This window comes from Rattus rattus, chromosome 16, assembly GCF_011064425.1.
Source record: "Rattus rattus isolate New Zealand chromosome 16, Rrattus_CSIRO_v1, whole genome shotgun sequence".
Taxonomy (NCBI): Eukaryota; Metazoa; Chordata; class Mammalia; order Rodentia; family Muridae; genus Rattus; species Rattus rattus.
The window spans coordinates 4,221,072-4,242,095 of record NC_046169.1 but is presented as its reverse complement, the minus strand read 5'-3'; the positions used below and the strand labels follow the sequence as shown (position 1 = coordinate 4,242,095).

At 46.8% G+C, this 21,024-nt stretch overlaps 1 protein-coding gene across 1 annotated transcript; it reads right to left on the bottom strand.

Annotated features, from left to right (window-relative positions):
• Positions 1–1,295: 1,295 nt before the first annotated feature.
• Positions 1,296–20,564, bottom strand: Hsph1 (heat shock protein family H (Hsp110) member 1). Its single transcript, XM_032886479.1, has 18 exons — positions 20,183–20,564; positions 18,034–18,091; positions 16,123–16,263; positions 15,490–15,612; positions 14,926–15,025; positions 14,499–14,632; positions 13,955–14,199; positions 13,384–13,612; positions 11,649–11,755; positions 11,370–11,503; positions 9,570–9,778; positions 8,090–8,221; positions 4,834–4,971; positions 4,180–4,305; positions 3,438–3,545; positions 3,218–3,337; positions 2,855–3,016; positions 1,296–2,148 (listed from the first exon to the last, which is right to left on the bottom strand). The coding sequence occupies exons 1-18, from the start codon at positions 20,287–20,289 to the stop codon at positions 1,945–1,947; spliced, it is 2,577 nt and encodes an 858-aa protein (XP_032742370.1). The 5' UTR covers positions 20,290–20,564; the 3' UTR covers positions 1,296–1,944.
• Positions 20,565–21,024: the final 460 nt, after the last annotated feature.

The following is a 21,024-nucleotide window of genomic DNA, read 5'->3' as shown; positions in this document are numbered from 1 at the left end:
TTGGACAAGATTTATTAAGGGTTCACGTGTTGGACATGCCAAGTCCTCCTAGAACTAGTAGGATCTATGGGCTGGCGAGATGGCTCAGTGACTGAGGTCACTTGCTGCTCTTGCAGAGTGCAGTGGTTGACAGCACCGACGTCATGTCTCAGCCCCAAGTCCTGGGGATTTAATGTCCTCTACAGCTTCCACAGACAAGTGCATGCCTATGAATTAATCTGCCCACAAGTAACTTTAAATCTTAAAACAGAGAGAACCATGAGGTCTTGGATATGGTGCCCTCGGGGTTAGTAGGTATCTTAGGGGACCGTGCTTATTGCTCCAGAGAAGCAGGACAGAAGAGCAGTTCCCAGTCTTTCTGGCTCCCCAGTGGAGCACAGCAGTGCTCTCCATCCCACCCTTGAGGGCACTCGCCATTGTGTGCGCGCGCATGCACATGGCTCAAGACAGGGCTTCTCTGTGCAGACCAGGCTGGCCTCAGAGATTGTTCCTGCCTCCCAAAGTGCTGGAATTAAAGGTGTGCCATCACCCTACCACCACCCCTGCGCCCACCATGTTGTGGTTCAGTCAGGGAATTTCCCAGAGCTAGCGCTACACTAATTGTACTTAAGCTTCCCTGATGGTAATGTGCCAACCTTCGGGCGCTTTTGTTCTAGCTACCAAAACTCAGCCTCAGGATGGTGGCAGTGCACAGTAGACGTTAAGCTTCCCACTGCCCAAAGACTACAGCTAATAAGGTCGGCCTTGTGTTTGAGTGGGGTCACCAGCTGGCAGCACCCCTCCGTGCCTGGGGAAACTGGTCAGGCCTAGGAAGAAGGTGTTGTCTTCCAAGGTGATACTGGAGCAAGGGGGTTTCCTCTTCCCATCTGACGGATGGCGAAGAATTTCCCCCTGCCACTTGCTCTCAGACACCATGATGGATGCCCTGCCCTAGGGAGCCACACCAAGAGCAAAGGACTCTATGTAGTAAAACCTAACAAAAGAACCAAGAACACACAAATATTTTAAACTGACTGCAGAATTCACCAAAGCTGTCAATTTTTAATACTGGACAATACCGACAGGTTAACTTCTGGGTTTTTGGCTAAGGGCACATAGTTGTAGAACACTAGCAGACCCACTCCCTCAGTCGGTCAGTCTCCAGAGAACAAGGGCCAGGACGGTCACAGGTACCAGCAGGGTGTGTCCAGGGTGGGACCCTGTGCTCAGGTTATGCTGCATGGTCAGCAGGTACTGTTCTTTAAGATGGACTCCTTTCTCCAATGACATTCCAAGTCAATGACAAGGCCAACAGCTTAGAAATGACACCACAGGGTGGACTTTATTTTAAAGCTCACAAGGTGTTCACAATGATCACATGATCCACACATCTCCCGTGTCACACCTCCACGGGACAGTGCATGTATGGTGATAGTTACAGCCCTGCTTCGCATGCTGCTACGGTTCACTAGCTGTTGTATTCTTGGTAATAATAAAGCAAATCACTCTACTGGACAGACTTAATTTTGAAAGCCCTTATGCAGATCAGACTCAGTCTCATTTATGAACAACCCCGGCCACACATGCGGAAAAGAAGAGCAAATGCAGAAGAACACAGAAAACCCCTTGGCAAGAACAGCTGCTGCAGACTGAGCCCAGCGCTGTCAGTGCAGTTCACGTCCTCAGAAGACAAACGACCTCCCTCCTCAGCATATGAGCAGCAATACTGTACAGAGCTCAGTGGGGTCACAACTCCACAGGAGCCTGTCACCAAAGTCACTCTCATTTAGGGTCAGAGACTACAGACTCAAGCTTTTTCTTTTTTCCCCTCATAATACACAAAATGTCTAGACAGTCTTAAAAAAAAAAAAAAAGAAAATATAAATAGACTCAGTCTGTCATACAGAATCACATACACTATGGCAAACACATTTCATGAGTCGGAGGAGGGAGCCAGGGCAGAGCCTAGTCCAGGTCCATGCTGACAGAGCCCTTCTCATTAGGGTGGCATTCGCCGTTCTGATGCGGAGCGTCAGCACCGAGATTATTCTTGCCTTCTAGATCTTCTTTCTTGTCCATATTTGGGCCATTTGGAGTTCTCTCCAGTTTAGGTGACTCGATTTTTGGTTTGGGTTGAGTTACAACAGGTTCACAAACATTGTTCAGTTCCTAGGAAAACAAAGTGAGTCACTATGGTAAATGAGACCTGCCTGGTTAACTTGGCAACTTCCTCACTCTACCCAACGGACGGACTCCGCTCTTCTCATCAAACCTGCATAAAGGAACCACACTGATCATCCTAATCACACGGACTCCCTCCTATGGCTGCTCCTCGGGGACTTGCTGGGAAGCTATAGACGCTAATGCATGCACAACACCAGACACCGGCACAGGAGTTAGGAACTGCAGTGAGAGGGGCAAGGACTCAGGATGATATCCTTATCTGGAGTCTGGGACTGAACCTGGCTAAGGCGGCCCACTTCCCCTGGGCCTTGTTCGCGTGCACTACTTCAGATAAGCAGCACTCCCTCTGTCCTCTTTTCAGGCCGCCCCTGGTCAAATGGCGGCCACCTGCTCTTCACAGCACAGCATCCTGAGCCATCACCCTATTTTTTCTCCCCCAGGATTAGCACCAGACAGTGTTGCTGGTCTCTATCCCAGAGCAGGACAGACTGTGCACTCAATGTCTATTTCCCTCTAAGGGCAGACAACTGCTGGCACATAGAAGGTTCAAGGACACACTGCCAACTAGGACAGATGGAGATGGAACAGCTCTAAATGGCATACTGAATTAGGGAAGCCAGTGCTGGTCCAGAAGAGGGAGGCACCAGTGTGCCAAGCTGAATGAGTGGTCAGGAGCTGGTAGCACACTCACCTTGACCTTAGCGCTGATCTCGTGAGTGCGCACAACAGGGTCCTGATGGAGACTCCGTTTAGCCTGAGCATTCATGACATTATTCATCCACTCCATCACCTCATTAACAGACTTCTCAACCTTCTTCATTTCAGATTCATCTATGTGGTTGTATTTCTCATCCTGGACAGAAAATACACAAGACATTCTAGAGAATATCGACAGCCATATCTACTTGGACCCACTTTCCCCAAGTTCAAATCCACCCTGGTCCCAAACACTGACAGTTCCCCACTGAGCAACATTTATTCAGCATAAAGATCCTAGGCCATATGTTGGCTCAGTCTAGGTCACTCCCTGGGATGAGAGCAGTGCCCACCTTACCTTGCCTCTGAAGTCTGCTGCAATCTTGGCATAGTGCTGTAGGCGCTGGCCTAGCTCCTCCAACACTCTTGGTCGCTCCTCAGCTTCTTGAAATCTGATTTTTACAGGAGTGCCCATTTTCTAAAATGAAATAGGAGTTAAAAATGGCCAAACTTACACTTTAATAAACATCTACGGCTTAAGACGCAAACTGTACTTTTTAGGGGAGAACAGAGCTTACCATCAACTCTTCCAACTTGTCAATATAGGCCTGCTTGGCTTGGTCCTCTCCTTCCTCATACAGCCAGTCTTCTGTCTCTGTGAGAAGCCTCAGAAACTTCTCATGTTCCTTTACATGAAGGACGAAGATCAGTGGCAATCTATTTCAGAGGTGTCATGGCCTCTGTTTTACAGAATTTTAGCACACCACTTCTGACTCACAGAGTTGTACCCAAGAAACCCAGCTCCAGGTCATCTCAACACCCAATGCTGGGTCACGGAGGACAACTGTATCCCCACAACTGTGCCCAAAGCAATCATCTCAGTCATGCCAGGCACAGCTCAGCTGGAGGAGGTGCAAACCCAAGCCTAAGTCACCCCCACAACACACCAGGTTGTTGTCTCACCAGCCTCTTCCCACAGCTGTGCTTCTGGATTGACCCAGAGCATCACGTAAGCAAGGGAAGAGTAGAGGGGATGGTGCTGCTGAGTGACACTGCAGTGGTGTCACATGGGGACAGACAAGAGCCTGACAACACCAGCATAGAAGTGCAAGGATTCCTATTTATCTTTACGCTCCCTATGTCACATGCCACAGACTGCAGAACAGATGCTTCACCTCCTGGATGGTGACCACTCCTAGAATGACAGTGACATTCATGGCGGGCAAGCCTCTCTAGGGCCCTGCTCCTTTTGTTTTCATCAAGTGTGCACAGCAGTGACTACTGAACTCTGGACCAGCGGCCAGCAGAGCCCGAGCGTACCTGCTCACATATAAATTTCTCATATGGTCCACACAGCTTGTCTCTGAACTCATACACGCACTCCTCTACGGCGTTCTTAGCATCGTTCCTCTCCTTCTCCAGCTTGTCCTGCATGATCATCTTGCCCTGTCAGGAAGGAGTTAGGCAACCTTCAGAGATCCAAACCACACCTCAACAAGTGAAGATTACAGAAAAATCATTTCACTCTGTACCTCACACAACCTTTTCTTCCAAACCTCCTGGTCCTTAGATCTATAAATATGTGTAGATAATTTCTAAGAATGTTAGGCCATCCCACATTTCATTGCACTCTTACATTGAAACAACGAGGACTTTTAATAGACTTCTAAATTCAGTGTGCTCATCTCAGTAAAGTGGACCTTGGTCATTCTCAGTCTCTCAATGTTGAGACTATAAGCTGTGCCTGTGTTCTGCGTAACCAATGGCTTCAAAGGAACACAGCAATTCCCAGCCACACACAATACAACTCCCTATAATGTACAGAACTCACAGTACCAAACCCAACCAACTCCATTAAATTAAGCAGAAAGATCCATCCTTTTGCCTTTATCTATCTCTGAAATCATTTGCAACGTAACCCCTGGTGAGGAGTTAGACACTACCCCTGTGGCATGCTGTGAGGAGAGCACTCACCTCCGTCTCGATGTACATGTTCAGAAGGTCCCTCCCTAGCTGCCACACCAAGTTGGCTTCAACAGGCAGCTCAACGTTTACCACCTTTATTTTAGGTTTTTTGGCTTCTGGAGGCTGATCAACTTTCTTTTCATTTGCCTTAAGGGTTAAGAAAAAGAAAACATCTTAATGCTTAGAAAACAAAAACCTCTACCATTTTTGCTGATGCACGGACTCTCACTCTCATGCTGGAACATCTAAGGGCATCTACACCCACCGCCCCCCCTCGGACCTCGGCAGTAACTCAGTGTTGTCACCTTTCTGCATCAATCAATCACCATTATCTTCTCTACGCACATTAATCTTCAGTCTTTTCCAAGTCCCTTTAAACTCAAAACTAAATGATCTACTTTTCTAGTCTAGACTCGTACAATAACAACGTCACATAACCTCAGACCAACACTAGAGATGTCAGAATTTACTCAGGTGCCGACTGTCTATCCTAGTCCCTCTCTCCCAGCACAGTGCCCGTCCCAATGAGGACTAGCGCTCTCTAACTGCTACCCTGCTTATTACATGCAGAGGCTCTGCCTCCTTCCAGCCACATCATTTCTCCTTTGAAACTTTGGAGACAGCCAGCACAGTTGTCATGCCTGTCACCCCAGCACTCAGAAGTCTACAGCTATGTGTCTGAGGCCAGCTTGTGCCATACAAATGTAGCAAATGGGGCAATATGGCAAATGACAGAGTATCCCCAGTCCAAAAGGCTCTTAAATCTGAATTTGATGCCAGTATGCACCTGCCACACGTAGAAAACTCCAAAGCTGACTGCATGTGATAGACAGGTCACAGCCAAAACACAAACACCCAAACCACTGCAGAAAACTGGCTTCAGGCTTCACAAGGAGTATAGAAAACTTCCTAACCCTACAATGTCATTGTGAATGTTGACTACTAAAAAAGAGAAGATACTCAGAACATATTTTAGATTTCAAGTTCTATAAATACAAGGCTACAGAGATATCTCCTGTGACCTTTAGTTTTCCAAGCACGCACAGCTGAGGAGACTCAGTTACACAGTGGACTTAGGATGAGACAGTGTGCAGCTCACACTAGCAGGACTGCCCAAGCCAGCATGTCAAGACGGGAAGACCTGTGACATCCCACGATCCCTGCCCCTGGGAACCTGAGCTGCAAGCTACAGGACTATGAAAACCAAGTGCACTGACTGTGCTAAAGCTACGGACTACAGTGGACCGTGCAGTCAGCCTACAGTGCTAAAGCATCATGTCCGTAACTGCAGAGAAAAATCAACCCACTGCCTAGCAAGACACGGGCATGCAACTGATACTCCAGGAACAAAATGCAACCAATCCCTGACCCAACCAACGTAAGCACAAAACAGCATTCCAACACGCATGAGAAACCCTCCAATTATATTGGGTTCCCTCATCTTCTGAAGGTGTGTCCCTGTATTTTCAATAGTTGGCTGCTGTACCAGCAGAGGGAGAAGTGTGGGCAGGATGCCGGTATTGTTATTTCTATTTCTATGGCCCATCACCAGTTTTCTTTTTGTAAATGCGTGTCACTGGCCAGAAGATGAAGGTCAGGCAGCCCTCGATGCCTAAAGGCAAGAGATGGAGTGGGTATTGTCTTGCTGCTGATTGGCTCAGACTGGAATGTGACTTACTGTGTAATAAAGAACCGACAGCCCAGAGCTGGGGCAGGAAGTAAGGGAGCAGGACTCCTGGGGTAGAGGGGGTGGGAGGGAGACAGACAGACAGATACACAAAGTGGCAGCCAGCGAAGGGAGGGGGAGGGAATGGAGCTGTTAAGTAGGCAGTGAGAACCTCGTGGGTAGATAGGATGGCTGGCTGAGAGACTGCCCCAGCAAAAGGCTTTAAACTAGACAGAAGTCTCCTTCCAGATCTTTTTTTTTTTTTAAATATTTTATTTATTTATTATATCTGAGTACACTGTCACTGTCTTCACACACACCAGAAGAGGGCATCAGATCTCATCACAGATGGTTGTGAGCCACCATGTGGTTGCTGGGATTTGAACTCAGGACCTCGGGAAGAGCAGTCGGTGTTCTTAACCACTGAGCCATCTCTCCAGCCCTCCTTCCAGATCTTAACCGGACCACAGGCAGGATCCTCAAACGTCCGGCAATATCTAAGAAGTGTCTGAGGCTAAGACCCAATGTCATTTTCTAGAAAGGTACTAAAATTATCTGCAGAAAAGTCTGTAGACATTTCACTCCAAATCAAGGGGAATGATGTTGAAATGTGAGGACCTATTTTCCAAATAAATACTATCACCTCAACTCTTTTCTAATAAGAAAATAAATAAATAAAAACAGCTTTCAAAAATCAGTTCATAGGGGTTGGGGATTTAGCTCAGTGGTAGAGCATTTGCCTAGCAAGCGCAAGGCCCTGGGTTCGGTCCCCAGCTCCGGAAAAAAAGAAAAAAAGGAAAAAAAAAAAAATCAGTTCATGCTAAGAGCCACAAGATTAATCAGGACAGAGGAAAATAAAAACCTAGCAGAAAATCTATTCTGACCTCCAGCAGCCCTTCTGTAAGGTGCTTGAGTAAGGGTAAGGTGTTCTGAGAATTCAAGAGGAAGCCCGACTATGAAGGGCAGTTAACCATTTACAGAGACTGACTCTGAAATAGAGCTGGGGCTGGGAACCGGCTTCTCACTATCAACCTGACCACTAGCTTTAAAGGTCTGATTACAATCTGGCATTCTTTCAAGGGACACAATAGTTTATTTAGCTCCCAACACTGGAATAATCACTTGGGAATACAGATATTACCAGACTATCATAATTAATTAAAAATTGATAGGTTACTTGGGGAAAAAAAGAGAAAAAGTTTACTACACTCCTAAAGTCCAAGTATTAATTAATTACATTAATCAACTCTTTAATTAATCTTGCAGCACTGCATGCATCCTTCTGACTCTGAAATGAGCAGGTCCTCTTGTCCTCTAAAACGCAACAAACCTTTGCTTTCAGCTCTTGTTTTAAGAGTTGCATTCTTAAGTGAGGCTTTGGGATCTAAAGGAGAGTACTGGTTTCCCTGCTCACGTTTGACCACTACTCCTAGCTGGTTTTTAGCTGAGTAACACACGTAGAAAATGAACAGGAAAAAAAATCCTATGGCCCCATAAAATCACCAGGACCCATCTTGAAAGCACAGGGTCAAACCATCAATCATCAACCATCATACACTGCAAGACCATCTAATGCAATGAACTGGAAGAGTCACTCACTTTGTCAGCATCTGGGATTTTGTTCTCTTCTGAGGTAAGTTCAGGTGAAGGGGGAGACTGTGAGGTTTGTTGACCATCAGTTTGTACCTGGGGCTGTGTTCCAGCTTCACTGTTGTCTTGCTGGATATTTTTCTGAAATGAAAGCCCAGGCACAAAGGATGTAGAAAGCAGGTGTACTTGTATGAATTTAAAATTACAGGGCGCCAAAGACAGTACTCTCAACTTCTGAAGTCTTATTAGGTGGGCAGAAAATAAAAGGTACCAGATAAAAACAAGTACATGAAATTTTAGACATTTCAAACCTGTAAATAACTTTATAAATGATAGTATTACATAGTTAGTTACAGAAGACACGAGGGCTCTGGTGGGTAACGATCCAGAGCTCCCCTTGAAGAACCTTTCACCTAACCCTAACAGCCGGCTCTCACAAGCACAGGACGCGCGCTTCTAGCCCAGGCTCTTTCCAAAACCAAGTGTCTGAACTCGAGCAGCAGCAGCATGTACCTTAGTGGATCGCTCTAGAGTTACACGGCTTCTCAGTCCATGACTCAGCAATCTTACCTCACAGGACCTCAGCACCAAGAATCAACAGTACCCACCAACCAACAACCCTGCCAAAAATATGGCTTAAAGACAAAAGGGAAAAGAAAATTACCCCTGAAGGCTCTTTAGCAGCCCCCAGTCCCCAGCAAATGTGCACCTGCTATCACCTCTCTCCACACTGGAGAAGGAAGGCTGAACTACTCTGAGATAACGATGCCCTGCCCACCCCTGAAGACTTCACATTTCCACCCACGGCTTCTAGTCCTAAAGCAGACACCGAGAGGCAAGGCCTTCCCATACTGAAGGCTCTAGGACCTAGAGAAAGGATATAGCACTACCACTCCGGAACGGTGTCCAGATGAGAACAAACCTAAGGTTCATTGGATACTAAAGGTCCTTCGGGGTTTGAGACCTGTGGACGCCAACACCTTACACCAGCACTGCACTGTCTGCCTCTTGCTGGAAGCCATTTTTGCTGCTCCCAGAAATCCACTGCAAGCCTAAGCTAAGAAAAAGCAGTCTCGGCAGCTCCACCATCACCTGTGGGATTTCTCTCCTCGCCTCCCCCAACCCAGAAAGCTGTGTTAATAAAAATAAGTCCCAGAATAAACACCAGGGCCAATTTTGCTGTACACTGAAAATGAAACGAAATCTACTTTCCTATTTCAATTTTCATAGTTGTTTTTAAACAGTCAACATCTGATGAAACACATTCCATAAGAATGCAAAGAAAAAAGTAACTTTTCTCCTCTACTCATATTCCACTTTCTTCACAGGATCATGCACCTGCCACAATAACAATATTCTCATCTCCTGCCATCTAATTACATCACATACAATTCTCAGTGTTATATAATTGAAAATAACAATTACCCTCCTACAGCTTAGAATGAAGTCAATTCTACTTTTGAATGTGACAATCGCTCTAGCAACTTACATCCACATCCGAGCTTTCTGCTGGTTTCTGGTTTGGACACTCCATGTCTGCCTCGACAGAGGACCCATCCTCCTCCTCAGTCGGGACTTTTTCCACCATGGATGCCGTGGATATGGTGAAAATGCCATGTGTGTTCACGCGCACTTTGACTTTCACTTTAGATTTTTCTCCATCTTTCTGTGCAGAAACATTCTGAACGACAAAACGGCCTAGAATGAAAAGGAAGCACCAGTTTAGACAGACTTTGTATTTCTATAGACAGCCAAGAAAATACAAAGGCTAAAATAAAAGAAGCAAATGCGAAGGAAGTTATCACTCCAAAACTGTTTCCCAACCTCAACCAACCTCAGGTCCCTTGCGGGTGGCACTTAGGAGCAAGTCTACTTACAACCCACACCGACATCCTGACATGGCAGAAAGTCCTGACATGCTTTCAACCTCTGTAAGAAAGCACTCTTGCAGTAACACGAGCTGGGCAGACACGGAGGCAGGCTCTCCTGGATATCAGTCTCCTGCCTCCTCCTTCCCATCTCCAGTTGGATAAGACCATGGACAAAAAATCTACGAGCTAATCTACAGAAGAAAGCCCGCCATACTCCACTCCCAGCCTTTAGGGATACGGCTCTTCTGACCGAAGCCAGGCACACATCAGCACCTGCACTGCGGGGCAGGACTACAGCCCTGCAGAGTAAGGAAGGACTAAGAAGTCTGGACTGCTGTCCTCTGGTCTTCTAGACAAGTGCTTCTCAACCAGGAAGCCCAGACCCCTTGGGGAGTGAGGGGCAAACAACCCTTAGCAGGGAAAACATGGACATTTACAATTATTAACAGTAGCAAAGAAATAATTTTATGGTGGGGGGGCCACAACGCAACCAGCTGTACTAAAGGGTTGCAGCATGGTTGAGAACACTATTTATAATGAGTGCTTCCTGTAGAGCCTAGTACCTAGTCAGCCATCACTGAATGATAAGCCTCTTGAGGGAGGGCTGCTGACATAGCTCAGCAGATAAAGCGCTTGCTATGCAAGTCTTCAGTCCTCGAACCTTGTTCTTCTGGGTGGGATTCTACCCAACTTTAATCCTGGGACACACAGTGCAAGCAGAGAACCAACTTCCCAAAGCTGTCCTATGACCTCCATACAGCCACTCACACACAGATAATATTCTGAAAACAGGTATTTGCCAGGCATGTGAACCATTCACCTCTGCTCAGTACTGGCTAGAGAATACAGAAACTGAGTCCGTATCCCACCATCTCTCAGCTGCTCTACCCCATCACTGTGCAGTTCTAGGGCAGGCTGTGATAGGTCAGGACACACTAGTCTTCAGTTAAAGAAAACATAGCTGGCCAGACTGGAGTCCTTCAAATGCTTTCTCTCTCAGTGAGGTGAGGGAAGGCAACTCTTAGAGCCTGGCAGCACCAGTTTTCCCAGTCTAATAAAATACTAAGTTACTAAAACCAAAGCAGACGGGGCAATGGCACCTGAAGAGATAGGTGCCCCTTCAAAGAGGTCATAGTTCACAAGGTCTGGGAAGGGCCACCCCACTGTTGGGAGCCAAGCTTCCAATCTGAAGTAACACCCAGCTGACAACACTTACACCTTGGAGGTCTGTGTGAGTGACAAGTACTTTGCAAATACAGTCTGCACTACACACAACAGGAGAGCAAGTCTCCAGGTCAGTGTCCAACAGAGACGAGACTCCTCGCCACACTGCTACAGAAAACAAGGTCAGTTTCTACGCAGGACAACGAGCTGCAGCTCTCACTCCAAAAGCAGATGCACACCATGGACTTGCTTACCGATTTTTGCTTCTGGATATGGAACTGCTTGAGGGTCAGAATAGAAAGCTTCTAGTTCAAAGGGTCCCCTTCTCAGGAAGGTGAGCACTTTGGAGAAAGGAGCAGCATGGTTCCGACTGAACACCTCGTGAACACTAAGGAGGAAGGAAACAAAGAAATGCAAGAGCTCAAACTTGATAAAGACAAACGCCACCATCTTACTAATTCTACCCCACCACTCACAACGACCAAATGAAAGAAAGGTGTCAAGGTATGTGGAAGCGGTCTGCACCTACTTACCCTTCAGTTTCTTCTGAGTCATGGTTCCAGACCAGAGATATTGGGAAAGGAACTGCATCAGTGACGGAGAACTCTCTAACTTTAAATGCCGGAGAAAGAATTGCACACTGGAAAGGAGCGAGTTCTTAAAGGTTAAAAATATCATGAGCACAAAATTATTTCCATATATGACAGTTACACCAAGATGGGCAAACCTAGCTGCTTGCAGCATGGCTCTCCTTAAGCAGAAAGAACATGCCACCCTAACATTATGCTAATCAGTAGCACAAAGACAAACCATGAATCTTGGGCCAGCAATTCCTAACTCCAAGCTTCCTAGACTGAGAACACAGGTTTTCCAGCATTGCCTCGCTAGTGGCATTTGTAGTTACAAGCTGACTGTTGATGTGCACGCCTACAGAAAGCCCTACTTTACTTCTTCCCCATGTCAAAGAACAAAAAGGGCAAAACTCAAGAAATTCACATTTTCAGCAGAATTTATAAGTGAAAAGCAGGAGCAAATTCCAAGTCGGGACAGGACACAGCAAATTGACTAAACAAATAAAAAAGCACACTGACCCAAGGAGTGCCTGGCCAGCGGTGTCCTTAAAACAGAAGCCAAAACTCGGCTCCACCTCTTGGAAACCATGAATTAATTCCCCACAGTCTGGGGGGGGCCAGAGATAAGGATGCGCGGCCCACTATGAAGGAAAAAGAACAAGGCGGTCCCGTAAAGGACTGCCAAGGAAACGGGCTGGTTCCAGTAAACGGTGTCAAACACTGTGGACTCAGATGCATGTGACCATGTCTTAAAGAAGTCCACTGTTTTGTACAATTCACAAACTTTAATGACCCCAAAGCCAGGCTAGGCTGTGACAGACACTGGGCAGTGCAGTCTGCTCTCTTCTGCTGTAGTACTCAAGGCAAGCCCTCTGAAGACCTCTGCTCACACAATCTCATTCTTTAAACAACTGTCGGGTTGGGGATTTAGCTCAGTGGTAGAGCGCTTGCCTAGGAAGCGCAAGGCCCTGGGTTTGGTCCCCAGCTCAAAAAAAAGAACCAAAAAAAAAAAAAAAAAACAACTGTCAAGTAGATGATCCCGGCTCAAACACGGCCGACAGAACATCAGTTGCAATGCTGCAGCCTTATTTGACTGTGCTATCTTAAGTGTAATTTGGCTGTGCTATCTTAAGTGTAACCGGCATTCTCTGTTCACTGATAACATCCAGATTAGGTGAGCCTGCCTCACCGACTTCGGCTCCTGCACTGCTTCATTTGAGAAGCAGGTTAAAAGTTCATCTGGGAGTAGGGAGAGTCTCTATTTTCTAAAATCATCTTTCTTTCTTTTTTTCAGAGCTGAGGACCGAACCTAGGGCCTTGCGCTTTCTAGGCAAGCGTTCTACCACTGAGCTAAATCCCCAACCCCCTAAAATCATTTGTTAACTAATACTTTTAACCTACACCCACACACACACCCACACACACACCCTCAAATCAATTATGACAACTGATTAGCATTCTAATTCCCTCCTGGACTTGAGAGCAATTGCTCCCAGCTGGTTTCTGCCCTCTCAGAACCAGGCCAGCTTCTGGCGCTCATGGGACCATCAGCCGCATGGTCCTCTTCACCTTCCACTTCTGCACCCTCCAGTCTCTCTCGTCTTTCAGGATTTATCTAAAAGTAGCTTCCTCTGGAACAGCAGGAACAGGGTGCGTGTGTATGAACACCAGGCTGAGGGAGTGGGAAGTCACATACCTGCAGTGCGCACCCCCTAGCCACAGCCTCGTCTGCGTTGAGCGTGGTACTGACATCTTTTCCAAAGAACCTGGTGATTCTTTCCTTCACAGCTGGGATTCTTGTGGCTCCTCCAACTATCTCAATGGCGCTCACTTCTTCAGTCTTGAGGTGAGTTTGTTCCATCAACAAGTGAAGGGGGCCCTCTATTTTTTGTAGGAGCTCAGCACACAGTTCTTCAAACTGTGACCTGAGAACCAGAAGGGGCACATCATGAACCATTTCTAGGACAGGATTACTTTGTAATGTTCCACAAAGGCACTTCTGCCAAGCCTGACAGTGAAGGAACCCTGAGTTGGCCCATGAGATCCCCACGTGTACCATGGTAAGGATGCGCACACACTTCCAAAAAGCAAAAGCATTCTTCTCCAAGTGCCCCTAAGGACTAAATGACAAACAGTGGTGTCTACAGCCATAAGCCACGTAAGACACAATCTTCAAGTGTAAGGTCAACTGGCCACAAAGAACATAAGGTTAAATTTAAATGTTTAACTTTTATCTATTTCACGAGTTGAAATCAAGATACAAATACCTGTTCATCTTTGCAGAGACGTCCTTGTCATTCATAAAGCACTCAATGTTCAGCGGCAGGTCTGTGCTGTTAGAACTCATGAGCTTCTTTAACTTTTCACACTCCTGATGGAGACGAAGGAGGGCTCGAATTTTGGATTTTGCATCTAATTTGTACTTGGTTTTAAATTCAGCACAAAAATGCTCTACGAGCTTCTCGTCAAAGTTCTTTCCTCCCAAGAAGGGATCAAAAGCTGTGCCTAGAACCTAAGGTTAGTTAAAAACAAGAGAGAGGATTCAGGTTATCTCCATCATGTTTTTAATTAGAATCCTGGGAATTCCTATTCAAAAGGCTAACTGACATGCTCACACTTGTATTTAAATCCAAGTCAGGAGGGATGAACTAAAGAAATGCCCATCTCTTTAACTCTCTTAAAGTATTTTCTACAGTGAAGAGAACCTTAAACACAAAAAGCCATCCCTCCTTCAGGGTGTGCTAAGAGGACACACTGTTTCTATGCAGTGTTTCACACATCTCTAGTTTGGGCCGTTCCTTTCAACTTTACCTTCAGTTTCCCTTTGTTAAAAGCACAGGCAGACACTTGGAAAGAGGAGTGTCCCATGTCCACAAACACCACGACTCGGGGCTTCTCGTCTGCATTCGGGAGATCCTGCTTATAAATTCCATAATTCAAAGCAACTACAAGGAAAGCAAAAGCAAATCCGCCAGTCATTTTCTGGGAACTTCTTGTCACAGAAGACCCTTCACATTTCCCAAGGAATCAGGGAGCACTCTCTTCTTGACTTTTGGGTAACTTTCCATCACTCCATAATTACCCACGAGTCACAAACGGTACCAGATGCTATGTAACACCTAGTTCTAAGCACAACCTGCTAAGCGCCTGCTTACCCGCGAACTTAGTCTTTCTCAACTGTAAAAGCACTATCAGTTACTGCCACCTCTGGTGAGCACCAGAAAACACCAGTCCTTACCAGCCGTCATGTCATTCATGAGCCGCAAGCAGTTCAAGCCCACAATCTGCGCGGCATCCAGAACAGACCTCCTCTCAGCATCTGTGAAGAAGGACGGGACCTGCGAAGACGAATGCCCGCTCTCTAGACAGTGCTTCCAACTGCCTCACAATCTAACTCCCAACAGTGACCGCGGCCCCAAACACAAACAGACTTGGTTTCCAGCAATTTCCGACTATCAGAGCTACCTTTTTGAGAAAATAATTAAATGATAACAATTCCCAAAGCACTGGTTTTCAATTGAGGTAAGAATTCTTTCACTGGGAAAAGCTCATGAATGACCAACCCCCGGTATTAGAGCAGCCAACTGCCATGGAGGGAGAACCCAGTGACGCCAGTCACCCTCTCTTTTTAGAAAGCTTCATGGAGACCCCACTGCATTGTCGGAGCTCTACAGTCGAGGACCTCTGTAGTGCCAGAACACTGAGCTTAGCGCACTCAGGTACGCCAAGAGTCTGCGCAATGCAGTACTGAGTGAAGTAAAGGAGGCTGAAAGCAAGCACTGCCTGGCTGGGCTCGACTCACCGAGATGACACAATCTGTCACCGGCTTCTTGAGGTTGTTTTCCGCAGTTTCCTTCAACTTAGTCAGCAGCATGGCTGTTATCTGCTCCACGCTAAAGAGATGGTCTTCGTCCATGTACATGACCTACAATGAGGGGAAATGTTAAATACGCTAAACAGTCCAGCTAACCGGTACAGGAACTGCCAACTGTTAGCATATATCCTGCTCCACAAAATGTATTCAGAAAGAAAAAAGGAACTAAAAGAGAAAGGGAGGAGAAAGGAAGAGGAACTTTTCCCTACAGCTGAAAAAAGTTGGGAAAGCTCAGGCCGGGTCACCAAGACGTGTACTGACCAGACAACTGCTCTTAGGATCTCTGGTTGTTGCTCTACTGCTTGGCACATGCTCCCAAAGGGCTGTCTGACCGTTTCTGAGACATTATTACTTAGACTTTAATACCATAGCAACCACAGATTAATCTATAGAAATGCAATATCAGCAGAGTACGTCTCAGGGAACAGCTCCTATTAACTGTATTTTAAACGAGTCAAGTAAGAGAAAAGGCCCTACCCTAGCCCATTAATGAGGGCTAAGCTACTACAATGTGAGCATTTCCTACTACAGACTGCTCAGAGCGTGGCCGATCGGTATTACCTTTATTCCGACACCACCATTCTTCATTGGGACCAAATCATAGCTCAAGTTTTCCTTTTCCTTTTGAATGAAGGGATCATTGAATGCTCTGCCATGAAATCTCTTAAAGCTAGACACCGTATTGTTTGCATGAGTGATTTGCTGCAAAAGAAATGTACAATTTAAACTTTTTTCTAATCTTGTCACCCCCAGTCCTACAGCAAGTACAGCAATTTCAGACAGTCATTTTTGCAACTGAAATCATCGCTGGGAGAGGTATACCTAACTGTCCCTCAGTCCTCCTTTTCCATGAATGGATAGCTCCTACTGTACTTTCTTCTATGGAAAATGCCAGAAGGAAAGGCAATGGTGTCATCAGATTTTGGGGCAGATCTCAAAATCTGCAAGATAAAGGAAAAGACGGCGCAACTGTCTCCAGAGCTCTAAAACTCTGCAGCAACTGTACTGTTGTATCCCATCTTGTCCCCAAATAAACACGAGCTCAAGATCCCAACTTCAGTGAGACCTGGAGCACTGCCAGGATGAGGACTTTGTGTGTCTCTTCCTAGAACCTGAGCCGTGCCAGGGGTAGAGGGGATGAGGATGATTTTAAGTTTCTAAGTGACTTTTTTACTAGAGAGGGCAGCCCACAGATCTAACACTGAACTCACACCCATCTAACAGGCGGGACAGGCTCGTTATCGTTACAGGATGGACTTCAGCACCCCATTCCCTGGAATGCAGTTGTGTTCTCAGGTACACAGAGTAGTAAGTGGTATGGAACTCAGGAAAACTAGATGGAAATATGCCAAGTTGTTCTGAGACAGTCTTTTCTTTTTTTCTGAGACAGTCTTTTCTTTTTTTTTTTTTTTTTGTTTTTTTTTGGAGCTGGGGACCGAACCCAGGGCCTTCTTGCGAGACAGTCTTTTCTTAATCTACTCTTTGGATCATAGCGCCAGATTAAACAAGTCCCACTTCAGAGTGTAATTCACTCAAAGGTAGGCTTTCACTAAAAGGAAGATTAGAAAAGATTAAACTCCTGAAGCCATTTAAACTTGGAGGCAACTAGCGATGACTTCTTTTCTCTTGTCTTCTATGGGTTTCAGAACCTAAAGTTCAGCAGTGTGGTAGGCATGCGCATGTACTAAGCTTCTAAAACCACATAAATTAGACAGGCAAACTAAGGAAAACTATGAAGATACTTTACAGGAAATGGTTCTCTCCCACTACCACTTGGGTCCCAGGGATGGACTCTTGTTCTCAGGCTTGGCAGCAGGTACCACTACCTACTGAGGAGCCCGAACCCCACTAGCCTTTGAGAAACCACAAAGGGGGAAATGAATCAAATGTCAGTCATCTAAAAATTTTAAAGTCAAGCAAAGATCCGCCATGCACCTTTAATCCCAGCAATCAGGAGGCAGAGGCAGGCAGACCTTTGTGAGGGAGTTCCAGGCCAGCCAGTGAGGACACCCCCCCCACCTCCACCCCCCCATCCATCCATCCATCCTAAATTAAAGGCCAAATACCCAAAAGTAAGGTTGCCACTAAAAGCCTAAGGAACAGGAACAAAGGTGGGGTGGGGGGAGGTATCAATTGATAGACATAGATTTTAAAGATTTCCTTATTTTTATTTTGAAGGTGCACAAATGGGTGTCTGCATGTAGGTATGTGCACCCCGTGTGTGCCTGGCTCCCATGGAGGTCAGAGAATGTTAAGATCTGAGTCACAGGAGGCTGTGGAGCCACCAAGTAAGTGCTAGGAACCCAACCCCCAAAGAGCGACAAGTGCTCTTAATGGCTGAGCAGCTGGGCCATCATCTCTCCAGCCCCGAGCCAGAGTTTTAAAACGTAAACTAGATTAAGCTTCAGCACATCATTCTGCCGTGCTTCTAGGATTTCCCTTTAAGATGGATGACGCTCTTCAAGAACGTACCTGGTTTTTGGCTGCAACTCCAATTGTTCTGTTTTTTGGTCCAAATGATATGACTGACCTAAAATAAAAGTAATATAAAACAAATGTCTCACACACGTCAAAACAAAGCACACACCTGGCCATTTCTAAGCTGACAAGAGAGAAATCCCAACAGAAATGAAGCACAATCCTGCAGTTTACAACTTTCACCAGATATTCAAAACGGAGTCTAGCAAGTTAAAAATCACACCTCTGACAATTCAGTCCCTGCTCACATCCAAAGAAATCTGCTAGTCTGCTTGCAGCTCAATACCTGGGGTGCTAATACAGTGTCACCAGGTCACAAAGGATAGGGAACGTGGCATTATGCACAACCAACCAAAAGTCAACATAACTCTTTACCTGTCATCAGCCTCATACAACCCTAAATGTCACTGTCACACTTATTTCTGTCCTGATGTATCTCACTATCTGCTTTAGAATTGTAAAGTTTTTTATGTAACCCTAAGAGGTCTACAGATACAGATGAGGTAGGTTTCCATCTGGAAGATTCTGTAAGAAGGTCAGATAAAGATGCTGTAGAAACAAAGTTACTGCTGACTAGAGAACAAATGCTGAGGGAAAAAGAGAGGCCAAGCTGTCACGCTGGACCTGCTTTGACAAGATGAAGGGACAGCTTTCTCAGCAGAGGAAAGGGGATACAGGGAACCAGAGCAGAGACAAGATGGAGAGTGTGGAGGAGGCGGTGAGTAAGGCTTTGGATTAGAGAGTAATCCAGTGTGCGTTACTAATCCAAACCTACTTTGGGTTCAGTTCCTCCTACGTGGGTAACCGAGATGAGTAAACTGGCACTATACTGAGGACATTTAAATTTGCTGAAACAGAACCAGCTCAGACCAAGATGCTCTATGCAGGTACTCAGTGCACCCTAAAAGCCAGGGACCCTCAACCAACAGCTGAATCTTGTATGGTTCAGTCTACATGCCCTGTGATTCTGAGCTCACAGGGACTAGACACTTCTAACACCCGACTGTCTCATTTCCCACAATCAATCAACTCTAATATTAATTTAAGTAGCCAACTCCATTTTCAACTACATAGTTTGACCAAAGGTTAATAAACCACTTCAGTCGAAAATTCTGGTCAACAACCCACAGACCCAAACAGCTCCCCCTACTTTCCTCTAAACACTTTTTTGTTTCTTTTTAGGCAGAGAAAGAAGCACCTGACATATAGGAGGGAGGCATGAAAGACTAGCTTCCTTCCTACAAATTGCCGAATCACAGACCACCCTGGCTTTGTAGAGAGACAAGAGAATCAATGCCTGCTTAGAAAGTAAGTTATTAGCAAGGCTTATCTCCTCCTATTCACTCCCATAAATGTTCTTCTAATAAGGTCGGAATGATTTTACCTTCGGGTTCGATGTTTAACATTTATTATCTTGGACTTTGCACATGGAGGAAAAAAACCCTACAATGGTTTAAAATGCACGCAGCTGTTGTCAGTGAATGCACACGCGGGTCTAATTGCTTCTACGTAACCTTCAGAAACTAACCCCCTCAGAAAGTTGCTTTTTACCCTGCTTCCGTTTACCCACCCACGTTGCTGTAACATTTTTAATTCCGAGACAAAAATCCATCTTTCCCACTGAGTTTTTGCACAGCAGCCTGTTAGCGACAATGTGAAATTTGTACTGCTTACTGTAAACTGTTAAAATAAACAAACTCTGGGTCAGGAAACTCTCACGAACGTCTTTCACAATGAGCTTTAAGGACGCTTCCAAAAAGCAATTCAGGGCACCAGGGCAACCGAGAGTCGATGAGAAGCAGAGAAGGTGGATTCCTCCACCATAGCGTGTTTCTGTGGTCGCTAACAACAGTCCGCTCGCTCCCTAGGCAAGCAGCAGCGAACAGGCTCTGGAACCTTCTAGGTCATTTGGAGATTCACCATGCGGAAGAAAAGGCTCAGAGGCCAGGCTCCGCAGAGATCCTAGCTGAGGTGGGAGCGGGTGCCAGCTTGAAAAAGCTGAGTGGGGAGTCGGGGGCGAGCCTGGAAGGCCAGCCGGACCAGGTGGTCGCCGGATGTCACGGTTCTCTAAATCCCCGGATCACCATCTCCCACGGGAAGCGGCGAGCTCGAGCCCTCCCCGGCCACCCACCCTCCTACTTACGGGGTGCAGCGGTCGCTGAACTCGTTGGCGATGGTCTCGATGCCCCCGGCCCGTGCCACTGCAATGTAGCAGCTCTGTGAGCCCACGTCTAGCCCAACCACCGACATGGCTGGCCCGGTCCGCCTCTGCCTGGGATCCGCTGCGTGCTCCTCCTGCTCCCGACCGGCCGGGAAGATGCCTCGGGCTTACCCTGCGAGACTGCGTTCAGTGTTTGCCACCGCTCTCCGCCGCCCGCCGCTCGCCTCTCTCACGCAGCCGCCGCCGCTGCCGCTCAGCTACCAATCCAAAAGGGGAGGTCCCAATCGCTGAGCCTTATGTAGCCTACTGAGGAGAACTTTCCAGAATCTGCGGCATTTTACTCACCGGCGCCTCCACGTGCCACTTCCGCTTCCTTCTTCTCGAGCCTTCGAGAAAGATTCCACCCAATGGACTGCTGGTCCCCCGGCGGGCGGCCTGAGTTACCATGGTAACATGACAGCTGCTCGGGCGCCATTGGCTGAAGCAGACCGCGCTTGCCCGGCCTCCATCCCGCCCTCCCCAGCCCGGGGGCAGTCTGCATTCTAGTTGACCCGGGCGATGAATAACGAATCGGGAACTTCTGTGGCTTAAGAGATGCCCCTGGGCGGCAGTGTCCGGCTCCCAACGCCAAAGAACTACTGAAAGGGCGGAGACAGACCCCACTACTCCGGGACCCCAGGCCTCTTCGGTCACCCACTCGCTGTTGCCGAGAGCATGCCGGGAAGCGTAGTCTGGCCGGTAGATCCTAGTGCCTTGCATGCCGGGGAACGCAGTCCAGTGGTGAGGCCTCGGTGCTTTGCATGCTGGGATATGTAGTCCGGTCC